We start from the raw sequence: 18,884 nt of genomic DNA on the forward strand, positions 1-18,884 counted from the left end.
TTTTAGAGAAAGAAAACCACAAATACTAAAGACTTCATATTACAAACACTGTTCTTCATTCCTTGTTCCTTTAATAAGCGATAATAAATTATTAATCGTACGATTGTTTAAAACAAAAATATTAACAAATGGCAATTGCACGACTATATATATATAAATATAGTACGGTATATTCATCGGTGAAAAATTAACATTTTTAATAACCGAATTTGGCCATTGTGATTATATAAATATTAAAATTAAATTCTGTACATCAACAATTTCTTGTATCGAGATTAAAACATGAAACATCTAATGTTGATGTCTACTTAAAAAAAATTATCAACCTCACAATACAAATAAACTTGACACTCAGAGGAATACAAACACAATGACAAAAAAATTTAATGTGTTCGTTAGAAGAAAAAAGTAATAAAGTATAAGTAAAAATTAATAAACCTAAGAAGGAAGTAGTAACATAATGTGATTTTACTCCACATAATATTGTAACAATCATATAGTCATAGAAAATAGAAAAGACTATTCAGGTCCTTAGTTTTGGCAGGTTTAAAAAATTAAGTTTAGTACAGTCAATTAATTAATAAATCAGCTACATGTTATTAGTTTTAACTGATTTAAAAAAGGTTTCTGTAGCATAATTAATTAATGTAAGTTAATGGATTGGGAATCGATTAATTTAAGATTAGCAAATTTCTAAGTTATCAGTCGAGAATCTAATTAAATAACTAAATAATTTTAAAATATTGAACAAAAGGTAAATAATATATAGTTTAAATTCTTTAAACTCATGCATACTGATATAAATATATCATATGATAACATTAATTTAATACAAATGTTGATAACCTAAAATAATGAAAAATGCTGTTTTATATTTTACAAACATTTTATACTAAGAATACTTTACCATAAGTAGGAAGTAAACATTTGGAATAAATTATATTAGACGTAAATGTGCCCTCAAAAAAACACCATAGTTCTACAAATTGTTTCCAAATTTTGAGCGACTAGGATTTAATATTTAAAACAAAGAAACGCAAATTGCAAAAAAAGTAACTTTCTTTTTTTTTTAAATTTTTTAAATAACATTTTACCCTACAATAGATACCCTTCTTCCTACTAAATCGAGGTTTCAAGAAGGGTATGAAGTGGGTCTCAGAAGCTCTGAACAAAACTTGCGGGAAATAATCCAGTGCGCCCGGTGCGTTCTTGTGTCCCCTTGTACCATCCGTCTTCTCTTTTCTTGTGAACATATATCACATCGCCAAGTTCCAATTCCAACTCAAATTCACTATTTGGGGGATATGGCACAATGCAACGAACTCTGAAAAATCAATAATTATAATATAAATTTAAGAGAGAGAAAAAAAAAGAAAATATCAACCCTATAACTCATTATTGCTGGCCTTAATAACAATGTAAATAGAGAGGAAAGAAAAAGGCATTGTGTTTTATGTAACACAGGAAAGGTGGAAAATAAATATCACTTGATGGGGACATGCCCAATACTGAAAGATTGGTTTTTACCAATTAAAACGGTTTTTTACCGTTTAATTTTACCAGATTAAAATGGTTTAAGAACTATCATGAATATGTGGCATACCTAATGGGAAAAAATGGTATACAGTATATCATATGTCAAGCAAGCAAGTCTTTATTTTTTAAATTGGCCTTTGCTCCTACAGTAACTGCAGAGGTTTATTGATATGAGTAAAAAAAAATTCCAACTAACAGTAATGATGTACCAACCAGTCAGTCTAGATTGATGGAAAATGAGTGTTTGTAAGAACAAAATACACTTTCTGAATATGTCTTATATATCTGTCTTATATGCACTATTTTAATTTAAAAAAAGTAACAATGAAAAATAGAAATCTAACATTATTGTATTAAAGACAAATTATTACCGCTCTTTTGGTAAGGTTTTGGGCGGTGATGGCATACGTTCATGTGAATTCCATGTATTTGAAAGAATCCGTTTTGCAATAGCGCATTGCCTTGCATAATTTTTGCCCGAGGAATCACTTGGCTGAGGCTTCAATTGGGATGTTTTTTCAGGCACTTTTCGAGGAGACGGCACAGGAAAAGAATGACTCATCACCTACCAATATATCGATTCATTTAAATTGATTTTTTTTACTTTAGTTAATACATTATTTATGGTTTAGGGGATGTACTGACCTGTGATAACAGCTCATAAACTTTTGGGTGTTTATTATCTGCTGATTTTGCATCTTCAATTTTAATTAACTGAATGTCAGATTTCCTTTTGTCATCTTGCGTGTGACATTCTGGTAACGGGTTATCACCTGCAGGCGGCACAGGGATTGAAGTTGGATTTTCCACCGAAGAAAGGACTTTTCTTGGCTTTAAGTCCGGTGCTCCCGGAGGTAATTTGTTTTGTAATGCACTTGGGGCGCACTGCGAAGTAGAAGTACTAGGAACATCATTGGTTAGGAGGGGCTTAAAATACTGGTTTGGAATTTGAGGGCTGACATCGTGTGATGTGCTCGAGTTGGTGTCCATTGAATGAGACTTTCTATGCTGAACGGAAACACTTGATTCATTAGTAAACGTCCTGAAAAAGAAAACAATTTTATAAAACTACCCTACTTTCAAATTATATGCATTATTATTTAGGTATTACAAACCTAGGAGAAATTCTACTAATAGAAGGCCTTTCTATATGCTTAGAACGATTAGACTGGCTCAAAATCCTAGGGTAGTTTATTGCTGGTGAATCACTTGTGCTGTTTGTACCAAGAAGTTGGTTAGGGCAGGATCCAGACCTGTAAATATAGTAGATATAATCTACAACTTCTTATATTTCCTAAGGTCTGAATATAATTTATATTGACTTAAATGTTCATAATTTATTTACATAAACTCTAATAATTAACTAAAAATAACATTTCCTGTTTAAGTTTCAAGTGAGTTTGCACTGAAACTAGGCCTGAATTATTACATGATTATGTTCAGAAAAATCTATAATGATGTTCTGTTATTACATGCTTGAAATAAGGGCTCTTATCTGTAACCCGATAACTTCGAACAGTATGCTACTGATGTACACATTTTGCATCTCAGGCCCTGCATTTGTTTTATGTAAATTTCTTGATGAGAAATTAATCAAACTGCTTTCTTCAAATCTGTGAGGATAGATAAATAATCAGTAATTTTTTCTCGATAAAAATCTTTATTGTCAGCGATCATCTTTTCTGGTATCACGAGGTGGATGTGGCTACTGCCTTCAAATATCTATTAATTCAATACGAATGGAAAACTTTCTTCATCAATGAGGATCATTTTAATTTTTTATTGGTGTTCATTTATTATAGATATAATAAATCTTGTTTTATTCAATGTTTTTATAATTTTCATTTGGAATGGTACTACTTACTGTTAATGGCAGTCAGAAAGAATTCTGGATAAACAATTAAAAAGAGTAAAATATAGTGATACAGAAAGAATATTTACTGCTCAGAAGGACCGAGGAAAGCTGACTGGACCGCTATGAATTATGCTGCCAATTATCAGACTATACTACTTGATGCAATTGTATTATTTTTTCGACAAAATATTTACTCATATTTATATGAACATGTATTTTAAAATGAGATAAAATAATATACACATACTGACAAGATTTGGCCATTTTATTATGAAGATAACATTAGCACTTATTTATTAAGTTTAATGTTCAATGTGTGGTGATTAGTGACGTTGATCGATAATTATTCAGAAATCGTGAGATGCGGTCTGATGTGATGTAGGTTTCAGAAAAACATTTTCTTTATCATGGCAACGTTTCGATCTTTATTGAGATCATCTTCAGGGCCTGGGATTTACAAACATAGTTTACATATTTCAATTACATTTAGGATGTGGAAAAGTCAATTTATACAATGCAAAATATATTTTTTATATTCAATCACTATAAATCAGTATAATCAATCAGTATAAATTCACTTTTCCACATCCTAAATGTATTTGTTAAATGTAAACAATGTTTGTAAATCCCAGGCCTTGAAGATGATCTCAATAAAGATCGAAATGTTGGCACGATAAAGAAAATGTTTTTCTGAAACCTACATCACACCAGACCACATCTCACGATTTCTGAATAATTATTTAATGTTCAATGTTTACTCTTTTTTATGTGACAACTGTAAAGTTTTGATCACTGTCACACCATCCAGTACGAAATAATTTTTAAAAAATGTTGGAAAAATGGATAAACAGTGTTACAAAGCTTATTCATACCATTTCCGTGGTTTTTCCAATCACTATTGTCACAAATCTACCAACTTGTCACATCTTCGACCAAGTTGATACTGACCCGTGACACAACCTTATACGTTGTTTATTTAAAACTTTACCCCTGGAATTTTTTTTTCCGAAAAGATTTTACATTTAAATAAACATATATAATTACCTTATGTGAATAGGCTGTGAAAGGAGCATTGATGAATCCTCAAACACCGGATTGTCCATGGAATAAGGAGTTGGTGGTGGTGATTTCGATTTCTTCATGCTTGCAAGTCTACGCATAAGGCCAACTCCCTTCTCTTTTTTTTCTTTTACCTGTGAAGATGGGCCGGTTAAAACTACATCATTAAGTGAAAACTCAAATTTTATCAGTATTTTGTTACCTTTTCATTAGCCTTGTTGAGTACTGCCTGAACAGATACGTTTGGTGGCGGCACAACGGTTGATGACTGTTCTTCAACTTGAGGAGAGGTTCTTGTCATTTCACCGCCTATATAATAAAATGTCGAGTATAATAATAATCGAATTACATCACAATAAATTAACGCACCTTCAAGGGATTTTTGGTTTCCTCCTTGAAGAAGTTTACTACAAATGGTGGGCCGTTCAATAGGAGGTACTCCGTTATTTGCTGAACTTGGGCTCGAATTTTTAGCAATACGGTAAAGTCCAGGAATCTGAGGTCTCGTAGCATGTGTACTTCTGTTAAAAACAAATGTTTAAAATAATTGGGGTAAAATTTTTTACAAAAAGTTACACTTCTTACCCAAGGGGTGCCACATAATTGCCAGGGAAAACACCAGATTTGGAACTAACAGCACTTGTTCCTTTAAACCAACCATCTTGGCAGCGTTCCGTAACTATATATCGATCACCTCGTTTCAGTTCTAGTTCATCACCTTTTTGTGGCTTATAAGGATACAATGCTACATAACTAAAAAAAAAAAAAAAATTGTATAAGTAAAAGACAAAATTGATAAAATTGGCTTTATTAACCAAAAACATAAATTTTACATTTAAGATAATTTTTCTGACTTGTAACCGCATAGGAACAGTGGAATACAGCGACTTATTGACATAACCAATCTAGTTTTTGAAGAAGAGAGAAAAAAAAGGCCATTTGTAAATATGTCCAGCAGCCCTGAATTCAAACCCAGGGCCTGTACATTTACAAGTCGCCGAATCAAGCCTTAATCTTTGTAGCCACCAATGCCCCAAAATCTAGATTTTGAAGAGTAAACTTACGTAGCAAGTAAATCCATCGGGTATTGATGGATTTGAAGTCCTTGAATGGGTGGAGGAGGTGGTGGCGGTGGAGGTGGCAGAGGTGGTGGAGATGGCACGTGATCTGTATTTCTTCTTTGACTTCCCTGTCGCTCTAATTCAACCTTAGAATTGCTCTATCAAATAAAATTGCACCGTAATAATTTTGAGGAACTGTATTTATTATAAGCAGACATTTGAAAACAAACTCACAGCTTTTCCAGTATTTTCAGGTGGTAAACTCTGTGGCTGCGAACTTTCAGGTGGATTTAATATTTCTGCCGAATGCCTTAATGAAATAATAACATTTTTAAAAAAAGTCAAACTATTTAACTATATTCACATGGATTGACACAAACCTTTTAGATTTTCCTGGTGTTTCATTTTGCACAGAAGAACCGAACGAATGTCGTTTATTGGGGCCGGCAGCGACTAAATTTGAAACATGAGGAGGAGATATTGGAGAGCTGTGGGAACTTGAAGATGTCGATGTGGTGGGGACTGAATTCGAACTGGACGTTGTAATCGGAGGGGAAGTTAAATTGGCTGCACTTGAATCAGAAACTGAAAGAAGGCCAGATGTATCTGCTTGATATGATGAAATAGAAGAATACATAGCTTCCTGAAAATAAATTAGAACACAATTTCAAGCCACTGTACAAAAGAAACAAATAACTTTTATACAAACGTTGGCAGTAATTGTTTGCTGAGCGGGTATTGGTGGGGTTAAACTGTTTCCCTCTGATGGCTGGGCAGGTACTTTTCGATAGTGACTTAAGTGTACACCTTTTCTAAATTAAGAAAAAAAAGTTCAGGGGTAGATTTATGACCTACTTATTAAAACACAACACTTACTCTTTCGGAGTTTTTACTACAATTTGAGCTAACGCATTTAATTCTACAAAAGCCAAAGGAAAGATTCCGATACGGGATCCGAGTGCTCCTTCGGCCCAATTTTCATCTACACGACGATACACTTTAATTATATCACCCTAAAAATATAATAATTAGTAAGTTCAATTTAAAAAACGTAATAACAGAGCAATGTAAACCTTATTAAATGCTAAACATCCTTCTTCATCATCATTACCCATTTTGAAGTCATATAGCGCTTTGCACTGTGGTATTGGAGGAGAAAGGGAATAAATCACCTATAGCAAAAAATATTGTTAACAAACAGTTGATTTAATTGATTAGTATTGTAATTCGTAGAATAATAATTTATTAGTATTTAAGTAAAAATCAAACATACCTGGACATAGTTCATAGGAAATTTTCCAATTTTTCCATTTGCTTCTCCCTGATACCAATTATTGTCTATCATTTGTTTTAATATAATAAAATCACCTTTTTCAAATGACAAATCCCTAAAAAACTCTCATTTTAATAATAAATATATTTACTTTAATTTATAAAGATAAAATTATTTACACAGTTAATACACTGCTCTACGTGGCGCACTTTTTTTTAAGTACTTCCCTTTGAAGTAATATTAACACCTATATTTTGTATAATTCAGGTATTTATTGTAGTTAACGTGAAAATAAAAATACCTCTTGAAAACAAAAAAAAATCATTTTTGTATATGAACATAAATTACAAAAACAGATTTAAAAATCTTTAATAGTGTGTGTTAACTCCTCATGCTCTTATACACACTCTAATCATCCCGGCGTACTCATAATTAAGCCTTTAACCATGCCTTTCATCCCAAATTTCAATTAACGTCACTTTCAGCTCAGCTATGGTTGTAGGAGGTTTTTCCTTTTATGCAATGTCCGAGCTTGTCCTAAAAGTGCTCATGGGGTTCAAATCAGGGATACGGGCTGGCCATCTTAGAGTGCAAATATTAACATCACAAAGGTACTACCTAACATTGGTGGCAACCTTTGGGCTTGCATTATCTTGTCCAAACAAGAATTTGCAGGACATATTCCTCAAAAATACTGCCACATTTCTTTTTAAATGATTGCCTATTAAAAGCTCTGTTTTTGCCTTCAAAGCACCATATACTACTCCATACCATAATTGAACCACTTCACAATGACCTTCTATAGCGCTCTACAACTGCTTGATATACTCGGACATCTGGTGAATGGAGAAAAAACTGGGATTCATCTGAAAACGTAACATTCCTTTATTCAGTTTCTGTCCAATGTCAGTGTTCTCTTGCAAACTTTAAGCGATCCTGACGATAGTTCAGGTAAGTGCTGTTCCCGTTGCTAGCCTTAGGGGATGTGGACTCATTTCTGCAAGTTTTCTTCTTACTGTTTCAGTGCTAATGGACACATCTCACATGGTTCGAAATCTTTGAGACATTTCAGAAGCAATGGAAAATCGATTTCTCTTGGATGTTTCTAGCCTGGTCTCCTAGAAACAACTTACAGTCTCACAGTACCGCTGAATGCCTGACTAACTGTCATTTCAGGCCTAAACCTCTCACTACATAATGCTGATTTCTTCCATCCTCACCAAGTGGAATGGCACGGGCAACTTGCTCGTTGATTATGGGCAATTTCATAATAGTTTTGTTTTGGGCTACAAGCACAATTTAAAAAAGTAATAAAGACTTTTTAAAGGATTAAATGACTTTGTTGATGATTTACATGGGGATTTTAACTCAACTCAGAAATTAATTTACAATCGGCGACAACAACAAATACTTCCCTTCTAATTATAATTATTAAATCATTTTTAAAGTAGTAAAACAAAATATATGGCCAAAACATTGTCAAATTAAATAAGAAATCACAATTTCAAAGTGCGCCTTTTTTTTTGAGCAGTGTAAATTGTTTATGTTATTAATTGTATGAACAACATACCCAGGTTCTTTTGATGAATAATCATAAAGGGCCCTAGCACATGGAAGATGTGGTGGTGGCTGTGTTTGCGATTGCTGTTGTTGATTAGGATTTTGAGTGGGGAGTGAACAAATCACCTATAACAATAAAGCATATACCTCAAACAAACATTTTTTTTTAAAATTTAGATTTAAAAGATACTATATATTTTGTTTTATGCTTTTCAAATTTTGTATAAGCCGTTGATTATGCTTCACACAATATCAAGTTTAGACGAACAGAATATTTCAATAATAACAACGAAATAATTTAAACTTTTTTATTAATCAATATAAACTTTGTTTGTTCATAGAATCCCATGTTCTTGGTTCTTCTCGTGTAGAAATGTGTGGTGATTATTAGTGACCGTTAATCTATAATTATTCTGAGATCGTGAGATGCGGTCTGGTGTGATGTAGGTTTCAGAAAAACATTTTCTTTATCGTGCCAACGTTTCAATCTTTATTGAGATCATCTTCAGAGCCTGGGATTTACAAACATTGTTTACATTTAACAAATACATTGCATTGTATAAATTCACTTTTTCCTACATGTATTTGTACACGATCTCGGAATAATAAACTTTATTGTTTAATAACACTGTACAAGTAGTATAACAATGTAATATTGCATTAAACAAACAACTAAACTACTATACTTTTAATCAGTTTCTAAGAGAGAAAAAAAAAGGACATAAAAAATATATTCTTCTAAATGCAGAATAATTAAATAACAAAATTGTCAAATGTTTATGCCTTTTTTTTAATAACTTCAAATAAAATATAACTGAGACTTAAAATGACCTTCCTTAGCATCACAACAGTCAAATTTTATTTTAAAAGAAACTAAAATCCAAGCATACCTGGACATAGCTAATAGGAAACGTTCCAATTTTTCCATTCGCTTCCCCATGGCACCAGTTATTGTTTATCATGTGTTTTAATAAAATGAAATCACCCTTTTGAAATGTTAAATCCCTGAAACAGGTTTTATTTCGTAAGTATAATTTTTTTTGTAATATTAAAGATTAGATGTTTGATAGTTACTGCCGTAAAATGGTATGGATAATGTAAATTCTATGGACAAAAAATAAAAAATCACCACAATTACTGATTTGAACTCACCCAGGTTCTTTTGACGTGTAGTCATAAATAGCCCTAGCACAAGGAAGATGGTATTGCAGTGGTTGTGTTCCTTGTGTTTGTTGATTAGGCAGTGGACAAATTATCTACAGAAAACCAAATTCCAAATGACTTTTTGAATAATTTCAAAATTTGTGATATTAGTATTATGGGACAGATTAAATTTTGTACTAAACTCAATATTGTGTGAAAATATTTTACATAACAGCAAAATACATGATAAATGGAACATCTATTATGTCACACGGTGAAATTTCACATAATTATAAACCCTGCAATGTTGAAAATCTTCTGCAAACTAAATATGTACTAACATCACCCTTTTTTTTTGCAATATAATAAACCAAAATATAAGATTAAATATTTTAAATAACAATAACAATAAAACTCAGACATACCTGAACATAACTAATAGGGAATGTTCCAACTTTTCCATTTGCTTCACCATGGTACCAGTTATTGTTTAGCATTTGCTTTAATAAAATGAAATCACCTTTTTCAAATGTCAAATCCCTGAAATAGTGTTAATACCATAATAATGTGCTAATAAAAATGATCAAATATTACACAAATTAATCATTAAAATTAATAGGTTACATTAATTATTATTGATATGATTGAACTTACCCAGGTTCTTTTGGAGTGTAATCATAAATTGCCCTAGCACAAGGAAGATGGTACTGTGGTGGTTGTGTTGCTTGCTGAGTTTGGGGTTGAGTTTGCTGCTGAGACAGTGGTTGTTGGGCTGGATCGTGTATAGTTTTTTTTGTTTCTCTTTTCCTCGTCCCTTGGTTCCGTTTCTTACTGCTACTTCCAGAGTGGTCTGGAGCATTTCGTATACCTTCCAAAATTCGGACCAAAAGAACGTTCGGCGGTAAATCGTCGATTTTGATTTCCACCAAGGTTCTACACTCAGGACATCGCAACTCATGTTGAGTTTTGAAAATTTCTTCGAGACACTTTTTGCAAAATGTATGCTGGCATGGGAGTACTTTACTGGAAGTATCTAAGCGTTCCAAACAGACGGAACACTCTAGTAAATCATCTAACAGTCTCCATTCTTCCATTATGGTGTCCTGCTGTTATTATCCTTAAATGGATGGTGAAAAAATGAAGTAGTCCATCTTAACTATCATTCAAGGGCTCATCATTAGCTGAAAACGAAAATTTACAACTGTTACTATGATTAAAATGTTCTGTTTATTAGAAAGAATAAAAGCATTTAAAAATATTACAGGAAACAGAAACACACTTTACCTTTGTCAAACTAAGTAAACAAGCATTCGATTAATGTTTAATTAGATTTTATACTGCAATTATAAATAAGCTGTACTAAATCAACTACCATTTAGTAAACTGCACTTATGAACTATCAACCTCAAACCACTCGGACATAAACTTCCCATCTCAACCCCACATTTTGAATTTTCCCTCCTTTTTGCCATTTTTCAAATGTCGTGTAATCAGATTGGATTCTCGACGACAGATGAAATGGCCACGGAGAGCTTTAGTGAAGTATACTTCATTTTAAATTATACTTCAATTGAAAAATGGCAAAAAGGAGGGAAAATTCAAAAGGTGGGGTTGAGATGGGAAGTTGGTGTCCGAGTGGATCGAGGTCACGATAGCTCAAGTGGTAGAGCAGCGGCGTATCAAGCCGAAGATCGTGGGTTCGAATCCCGCTCGTGGCATTGACTTTTTTATCTCAACTAAAAACCTTAATTAATTATAATATCAATAATTATTTTTTTTGTAAATTAAACCAAGATTAACTGGCAATTTATATGGAAAAAAGAACCTAGTTTATTTTATTTATTTATTTTTGTTGTATTTTTTTTAGATTAAGCTGTGATGGCAACTTTTTTTCTAAAATAGATACTAGCTTTATCAGGTACTTCTTGTTCAACAAAAATCCAGATTAAATTTACCTTAATAAGACTTTCTTACAAGATTCAAGAATGCGTAAAAAATAGGCTCTTTTAAATGGTTCTATTTTTTTTTTTCAATATAAAAATTCCTTCAATGTTGTTCTATTACCTTTTCCTCAGTTTAAATTTAAATTTTGTGTGTGTGCAGTTTTTCAATACAATCTTTAATATGAATATTTCGTTGTCATATTTTACTTAGATGCCAATGAATAGAAGTCACTTGATGAATAATTTAACAGTATTAGCAATATTAGTGTGCAAAAGTTGTTCTCAGTTTTGCATATATATTACACTGTGTGCAATGTATCTTTTACAAATCTCTTAGTGATTCGGGTGGACGATAGTTACAATTTTTCATTTGAATTAAAAAATAATTCACTTTTGACATTTTTATGCTACATCTGGCTTCAATTTGCAGCTTCGTTATATTGAAAATACTTCTTCCTTGTCTCCTTAACAACAAGGAAAATGAAAAGGTGTGTTCTCACACAAAAAAGTAACATCATAAAGGCAGTTTTACATAAAAATTAATTACTAAAATACTACTGAGTTTTCAAATTGGTTTCAGATAATGAGTACAGTTAATAAAAACAAGTTATGGTACAAGGAACCCCTTAAGTATCGGTATCGGTTACTTATAAAAATTAGTCATTAAAAAATACTAAAATATAATTATATAGACTGCGTCGATTGATCATGGGTAGTATGTAATTTGTAAATCAGGTTTCTGGTCAGGTTGGTTCGTTGAAAAAACAAATCCACAAGACCGGAGTAGAAGTGTAGGATATGAGTTGAATTATGCAGACCATGTTGATCTACCACGAATGATGGCATCCAGCATAGGATTCTACTTTGGAACTGAGGATGGTTAGATAAATTGTTGCAGTTTTGTGTTGTATTTTCATTAAGTCAACCTGATCTTCAAACTAAAATATGTTTCACATTAGGTTTTTATAGGCAAAAATTAAATGTTGCCAATTCTATTTTACATTTGCATCTCAATGGGATAAAGAAAAAAATTAACTGGCTCCAAACTATCAGGCAAACAACCCTTCATTTTTTAGTACATAGTAAAGGTACATGACTTTCAAAATAATACTCATACTAACCAATGAATAAGATAAAGAGCCAAAATATGCCTGACAGACAAGCTACTGGTAGCAGTACGTAGAGGTAGCAACCTACAGGTTCATCACTTTCCAGACCTAAGGGACTGCGGTGGTTGAGGGTTATGCTGTCCTACTCATATTTATCATTCTAGCGGTTCTGGGTTCTAATACTGGCATAGTTCATGGTTTTTCAATTGTCAATAATATGGATAAAGTATTGTAAAGACGTCTGAGACCCATAACGGCTAGTAGGATGTTAAGCCCTCATGTAATGTATGCAGAAATTACTTTACTTTTTTACTTACTTTGCAGAATTCGATAAAATATGTAACAATGATGATAAATTTTTAGCATAGTGCAGCTAGGATTTTTAAGAATTTATACAGGAAATTATAACTTAGGTCATAATACAATATAAAACAATTTAAAAGGAAGGTTATAATTTTTCGTATTGGCTAAGATTCAGTGTATATTCTGTCAAACGACTAAAAAAGGTTTAGTGGGTAGATGAACTATGATGTTTGGTCATTTCCGATCATCCTGGTCTGGCTATCCCAGCTGGTTTTGTCTGTTAGTTATCTCAGAAATTTACCACTGAACATTGTAAAATAGTGTCTTACAGCCAACCCAAGCCATCGATGGAAAACCATACAGAACAATAGGGAACCGCTAAACACTTGAGCGCAATGAATGTTGTATGGGAGCCTTTCTTCACACGGGCACAAGGGTCTCGTGTACAAATTAAAACCTGTCCTTCCGAGTACTCTGTATTTTATTCCCCATTCTTATAGATACATAATAATGTTAACTTATATTCTTTGAGTCCGACATGCATCGGATTCATCTGGCTATTGCTCTATGACCACAGAAGTACCATCAAACTTCTATCCTTTAAACCGCACATTTCTTAATTATAGCTACTTCCCTTGCATCCTTTGTCAATGACACAGCAGTTCAATCCTACAGTTGGTTCAGAAAATCTGCTGAGGCATGTATAGTAGATTGGTGCAAACGATGGAAAAATATAGGAAGTGTGTCCATGTCACATTTACACTCGAACCCTCACTGGTTTCATCATTTCATCTGACAAACTCAATGCTGACGACTACAAAATACTGTCTAACAGAGCAAACAAATGAAAGTCAGGCTAAACAAGTACAACTACTAGTACTGAGGTTTTAGGTTATTTTAACAACTTACAGTTGTAAAAACTTTTATATAAACATAAGCTCATTTTATTAATTCAACTTAATTTCTAAATCTGCCAATGATCACTTTATTAAGCTCATCAGCCATTAATGTTGTGAATCATTTAGACAAAAGCATTACAAAAGAGCTACAAATTTTAAATGTATTCAACAGCTAGAAACATATCAATTATTATACATGTAATATGATTTTTTTAAATATGTTGGAAAATTAGTACATTTTACAATTACTATTTGCGAATTGTGAATGGTTGTAAATACTTACATATTCAAATCTCTTAACATACACATAAATTACTAACAGAGCTGTTAGTATGTTTATTACAATTTAAATAAAAGAACATGCTGCAAGAGAGCAACGTGTCTAATTCATTCACACATTAAAAAAGCTCCCCTCTTCTTTTAATTTATCGCAGCTTCTAAATCCGTCATGACTTCCCTTAATTAAACCCTTCACAGCGAGTAATATTCTAATGTTTTGCAACATTGCGCACCGTTTAGACACGCGTTACAAAAGAACTATTTTGAACCGTTCTATACCCAGCTGTTTTCAATTCAAACAAAAGACTGGCATGTTGTCGTACATGTAACAACTAAGTTGGTATAACGAAGACAAAACAATCTCAACAAAACTCTCCTACAAAATTATAGGCCAGCTCCTTATTTTTTACGAAATTTAAAATATTTATCCAATCAAATAGTCACAAATCCTTCAGTTAATTGGGATCTGGATATTCTTTTACACATCAGAAAATTTACATGCAACAAAAGTATAGACTCATTTTATACTGAAATCTCTTGCTAATAACATTGAGTTGTACTTTAACCATTTGGTAAATAATTATCCATTATTATTTTGCTTGTCATATTTTTCTTCTACATTTTTACAATGCCAATCATTATCCACTATTATTTTCATTCATGTATGTATTTAGTAGTCATAATTAAACATATTAATTATTTTAAATAATTATACTTTTTATATCAGGTCTTGGTTGAGACGAAATTCGAAAAAGTGTTATGGGAAAGTGAGTAGGCGATTATTAACATATTACTTCATAAATATTTCACAGTTTCAAAAAATTTGATTGAAAATAGATGCATGATGAGAAATTTCATTAGGCTGGGATGATGTAGGAAGAAGAGTACGGGTAGGCCTATAACAATTAGTGTCCAAGAGTGGAGAGCCATTCTATGCCAAGCCTACAATCCTGCATCCATTTTGGGAAAAATTTGCCAAGCTGGAGAACGAAACTGAAAACAAAATCACTCGTTTCAAAGACCCACAGAGATAACAGGAAGCAATTCGCAAGTAAACGTATTTCATGAAGAAAATTCATTTTTGATGTGGAAAAGAGGTTTAATTTGGATGGTGCAGATATATTTCGTTATAGTAAATGATCTATGCAAGGAAACAATGTTTTTAAGCGAAATGACTGGAGGTGATGTCTGCCAACTTATGAGATGACAAATCAAGCTATCAATGAAAAATAAACGTACAACTACAGAACATTACTAAAATGATTTGGTTGTAAGGGGAACAGTGGGGAACAGCTGATCCCTTGAGCACAAAGAATATTTTATGGGAGCCTTTTTTCGTTCGACCTTATGTGACACAAGGGTCTCCTGTACAAATTAAAGCCTGTCCTTCGAAATTCCCTTAATTCTCTAAACCCAATAATCGCCCGGCCTAACAAATTCCTCATGTCTGTCTACTTCTACTCAAAATCGAGCAGTTTTTCAAAACAATTCACATGTTCCTGTGCAAATTGAAGTATCTTCTGAGCTATGGCAAGAAGGGGTCCACAAGCCCGGTGCCGGGGGCGTGGAGGTTATTTTCATTGAGCCTTCTTGTTAAGGTGGCACCAGACATGCGGTATTTGCTGAATGCCGCCAAACATTTGCCAAGTCTCAAGATGCACATAATCATCGCCCAGACTAACAAATTCCTCATAACAAGTCTACTTTAACTCAAATTTATTTAGAAATCGTAAGATGCGGTCTGGTGTGACGTAGATTTCAGAAAAACATTTTCTTTATTGTGCCAACATTTCAAACTTTATTGAGATCATCTTCAGGGCTTGGAAACGTTGGCACGATAAAGAAAATGTTTTTCTGAAACCTACATCACACTAGACCGCATCTCACGATTTCTAAATAAATATCGATTAACTGTCACTAATCACCACACACTTTAACTCAAAATTGAGCAGTTTTTTAAAAGTGTGAATTTTTTTTATCTAGGAATGTGTTAATCGCCTACTCACTCTTCGATAACACTTTTGCATGAACCATTGCAAAAATACAAAAGAAAAAATATGAAAATATTGTAAAATAATAGTGGATAATTATTTACCAACTGGAATGGTTGTAGCCATGGGCCAACCTGCATTCTTCTTCGAACCATAATTATCACACAGACTAACAAATTCCTCATAATATATCTACATCAACTCAAAATTGATCAGTTTTTTAAGAATGTGAATTTTTTATCTAAGAATGTGTTAATAATTGCCTACTCATTCTCTGATAACACTTTTGCATGAAGCATTGCAAAAATAATGCAGGAAAAAATATGAAAATAATAATGGATTTACCAACTGGAATGGGTGTAGCAATGGGCTGACCTGTACTTTTCTTCGAACCATAATCATCACTCAGACTCACAAAATTTCTAAGGACATATTCCTATTTACAATTCCAAACCATCCAATATCCAATCCGATGTTCCAGTCCATTATACAAACTCAACGTTTTGGACCTTTGACTCAAAATTAGATGTTAATACTTTCATTTCAATCTGGTTGTACTTTTTCGCCTTTTATTTTGTATTTAAGAGGAAATTTATTTTTTATAAATACATTTTGGTCGGTTTATAACTATTAAATTATTTGTAGTCAGATAGTTACGAAAATATGGCTGTAAAGAACAATGAATCAACAAGTAGTTGCATGAAACAAAATTGATTAATCCCCCTCTTAAAGCTCGTTAATGCTAATTTTGTATTAAAAGCTATTATCTTTAAGTTTAAATTTGAGTTTTTAACAATAAGTTTTTCATCGTTTTGAAATAAGGCCGATAGCGAATATGAGATTGGTATGGGTTTTGAACATTTTTACGAACTCGAAAGCTCGCAAAATAAAAGTAAAAGTAAAATGATTTAGGTAAAAAGTGAGATAAAAGAAAAAAGCGAGAATACAGTTTAAAAGCGAGAAACGGACCGTTTTTTTTTTTTTTGAGAAGATAAAACGGGCGAGTCGGAAGGTGGAGGCAATTATTTTATTTGTTTGAAAAACAAACGAAACGGGTAAACAAAAGACATCTCAAGGTAGATTGTAGACAAAGGAAAATAATTGTCGCGAAGACCGGGGCTGGAGGAAATAGTGCAAATAATAAACTTTTACTCGGTTTTCCTATAAATCAAACACATTCCCGACTCCGAGGGGGGCTTGTTTTTTCCCCCTGTCTTCTACTTCTTCCAGACATACCTGCAATTTGAAATATCCGCACAGCGTTGGTTCGTATCGGCTGAAATCCTTCATCGGTCGTTTTCAGAAGAAAAGGTGCCGGGGTCGAGTTGGGAAGAAATAGAAGAAAAAAAGAAGAAACTATTAAGACAAAAACGCGTAAGGCATTACGGTCCAGCGAGAGTTGAATGAGACGGCAGACTAACCAATAACCATTAAAGGAACAACTCTGAGGTTTGAATCACTGCCAACAACCTAAAACTTCCAAACTGTCCCAATAAAAATTTTCAAATAAGAAGAAAATAAAAATTAAACAACAAATTAGCTTTTAATGCCCAAATTAAATAAAACAGACGAATTATATTTCTTAAATATATAACAGGACGTTGATGAAATCATTAAAAAATTAAACATTCTTCAAACAAGTCAAACGTCAAGAAATAAAAATAAACAAAATCAATACATAAAAGAAAGAAGAACAAAAGTATGTATAACATAAAAAATTAAAATACATTTATCCAGAAAAAAAATTTCAGTTGGTCATTAATTCAATGGTTTTTGAAAATTATGGAGAGGCCGCAGTGAAGACGACGGGAAATAGCTTTGTTCATCCTACATGACTGGAATTTATTTTTATTTTATTCGTTAGAAATAAGATAAATACAAAATAAAACTAAATATATCGCTAAGTAAATAAAAAGTAAAAACACAAATATAAGTGGATATTATAATTCTGTGACCGATTTTGATATGTTTTATTGGAAAGAAATTTATTTATTTATACAGGTAAATATACCCAGTTACAAGCTCTAGAAGAGTTTATACATAAGTAACTGAATAATTGAAACTAAATATACATATAAATATAAATATATATAGTATAATTGGATAACAGAAATATAGAAACAAATAGAAATGATGAATGATGGAGTGAGTGCGGTGTTCAATCCTTTTTTTAAAAAAGATAGTTCCTGCTCACAGTAAGTGTTTTCCAGCGATCCGGATTTCGAGCCCTTAGCTCATCATCAGGTTGAAGGATTTCTATAACCACGACTCTCGACATGAATTGCAAAAGTGAACCCGCTCATACCCCCGCCAACGCGATGTTCCAATGAGAAGCTGGTTTTTTAATGGCGCTCAATTTGAACTTGCGAAAAGCGGGAACAAATAACACAAGTAAATATTATAATGGTAAATACTGTAAGAAATTAATTATAAATTAGTGATTAAAGATAAAAGTTAAAAAATTAGAATAATACCTTAATATTATTAAATTATTACAAAAATAATAACAATTAAAATAATTAATTTAATTATTTGGACGTTTAATATTATTTATGTACATATATAAAATGGGAGGTAGATCAAAATCTATTATATTATTAATGCATTTATCTCCGTGTTCAATTTCACATTTTTTAATTTCAAATTTCTCAAACTAATCTAGTTCTCTCCCTTTGTTGAAACTATGTAACACTGTTGTATTTAAATTTGAATTGAAATTATGTTTTGTTTCTTTTAGACACATTACAATTTGTAAGTTGAACGTCTACGGTCTAATCATGAAATTTTGCCTTTTATGTCTGTTTGTCTTCAGTGGTTGGTAAAAAGGACTTGTCCTTGATCCTAGGGGATATGGATAAAAGAGCAGCCACAAG

At 32.4% G+C, this 18,884-nt stretch overlaps 1 protein-coding gene across 2 annotated transcripts; it reads right to left on the reverse strand.

The window, feature by feature from the left end:
* Positions 1-1,041: 1,041 nt before the first annotated feature.
* LOC106672599 (E3 ubiquitin-protein ligase SH3RF1) lies at positions 1,042-17,433 on the reverse strand. 2 transcript variants are annotated; one of them, XM_014404150.2, is made up of 21 exons: positions 17,248-17,433; positions 10,142-10,668; positions 9,913-10,027; positions 9,497-9,600; positions 9,235-9,349; positions 8,355-8,470; positions 6,785-6,899; positions 6,585-6,683; positions 6,388-6,524; positions 6,221-6,323; positions 5,892-6,154; positions 5,746-5,821; positions 5,515-5,669; positions 5,036-5,203; positions 4,820-4,971; positions 4,653-4,759; positions 4,436-4,584; positions 2,652-2,789; positions 2,182-2,578; positions 1,908-2,101; positions 1,042-1,324 (listed from the first exon to the last, which is right to left on the reverse strand). In XM_014404150.2, the coding sequence occupies exons 2-21, from the start codon at positions 10,579-10,581 to the stop codon at positions 1,156-1,158; spliced, it is 3,312 nt and encodes a 1,103-aa protein (XP_014259636.1). In that variant the 5' UTR covers positions 10,582-10,668; positions 17,248-17,433; the 3' UTR covers positions 1,042-1,155. The 2 variants fall into 2 exon arrangements, with proteins under 2 accessions (XP_014259636.1, XP_014259643.1); XM_014404157.2 differs by lacking the exons at positions 9,235-9,349; positions 9,497-9,600.
* Positions 17,434-18,884: the final 1,451 nt, after the last annotated feature.

The sequence above is a fragment of the Cimex lectularius genome, unplaced genomic scaffold (assembly GCF_000648675.2).
Source record: "Cimex lectularius strain Harlan isolate CLEC.00 unplaced genomic scaffold, Clec_2.1 scaffold160, whole genome shotgun sequence".
Lineage (NCBI taxonomy): Eukaryota > Metazoa > Arthropoda > Insecta > Hemiptera > Cimicidae > Cimex > Cimex lectularius.

Excerpts from the sequence above, each read along its gene's own strand:
- LOC106672599 (XM_014404150.2), bottom strand. The coding sequence starts at position 10,581 with ATGGAAGAATGGAGACTGTTAGATGATTTACTAGAGTGTTCCGTCTGT. Across the intron at positions 6,525-6,584 it reads GATGTTTAGCATTTAATAAG|GGTGATATAATTAAAGTGTA; the intron begins GTTTACATTGCT and ends TTATATTTTTAG. Across the intron at positions 1,325-1,907 it reads AAAACCTTACCAAAAGAGCG|AGTTCGTTGCATTGTGCCAT; the intron begins GTAATAATTTGT and ends TTGATTTTTCAG.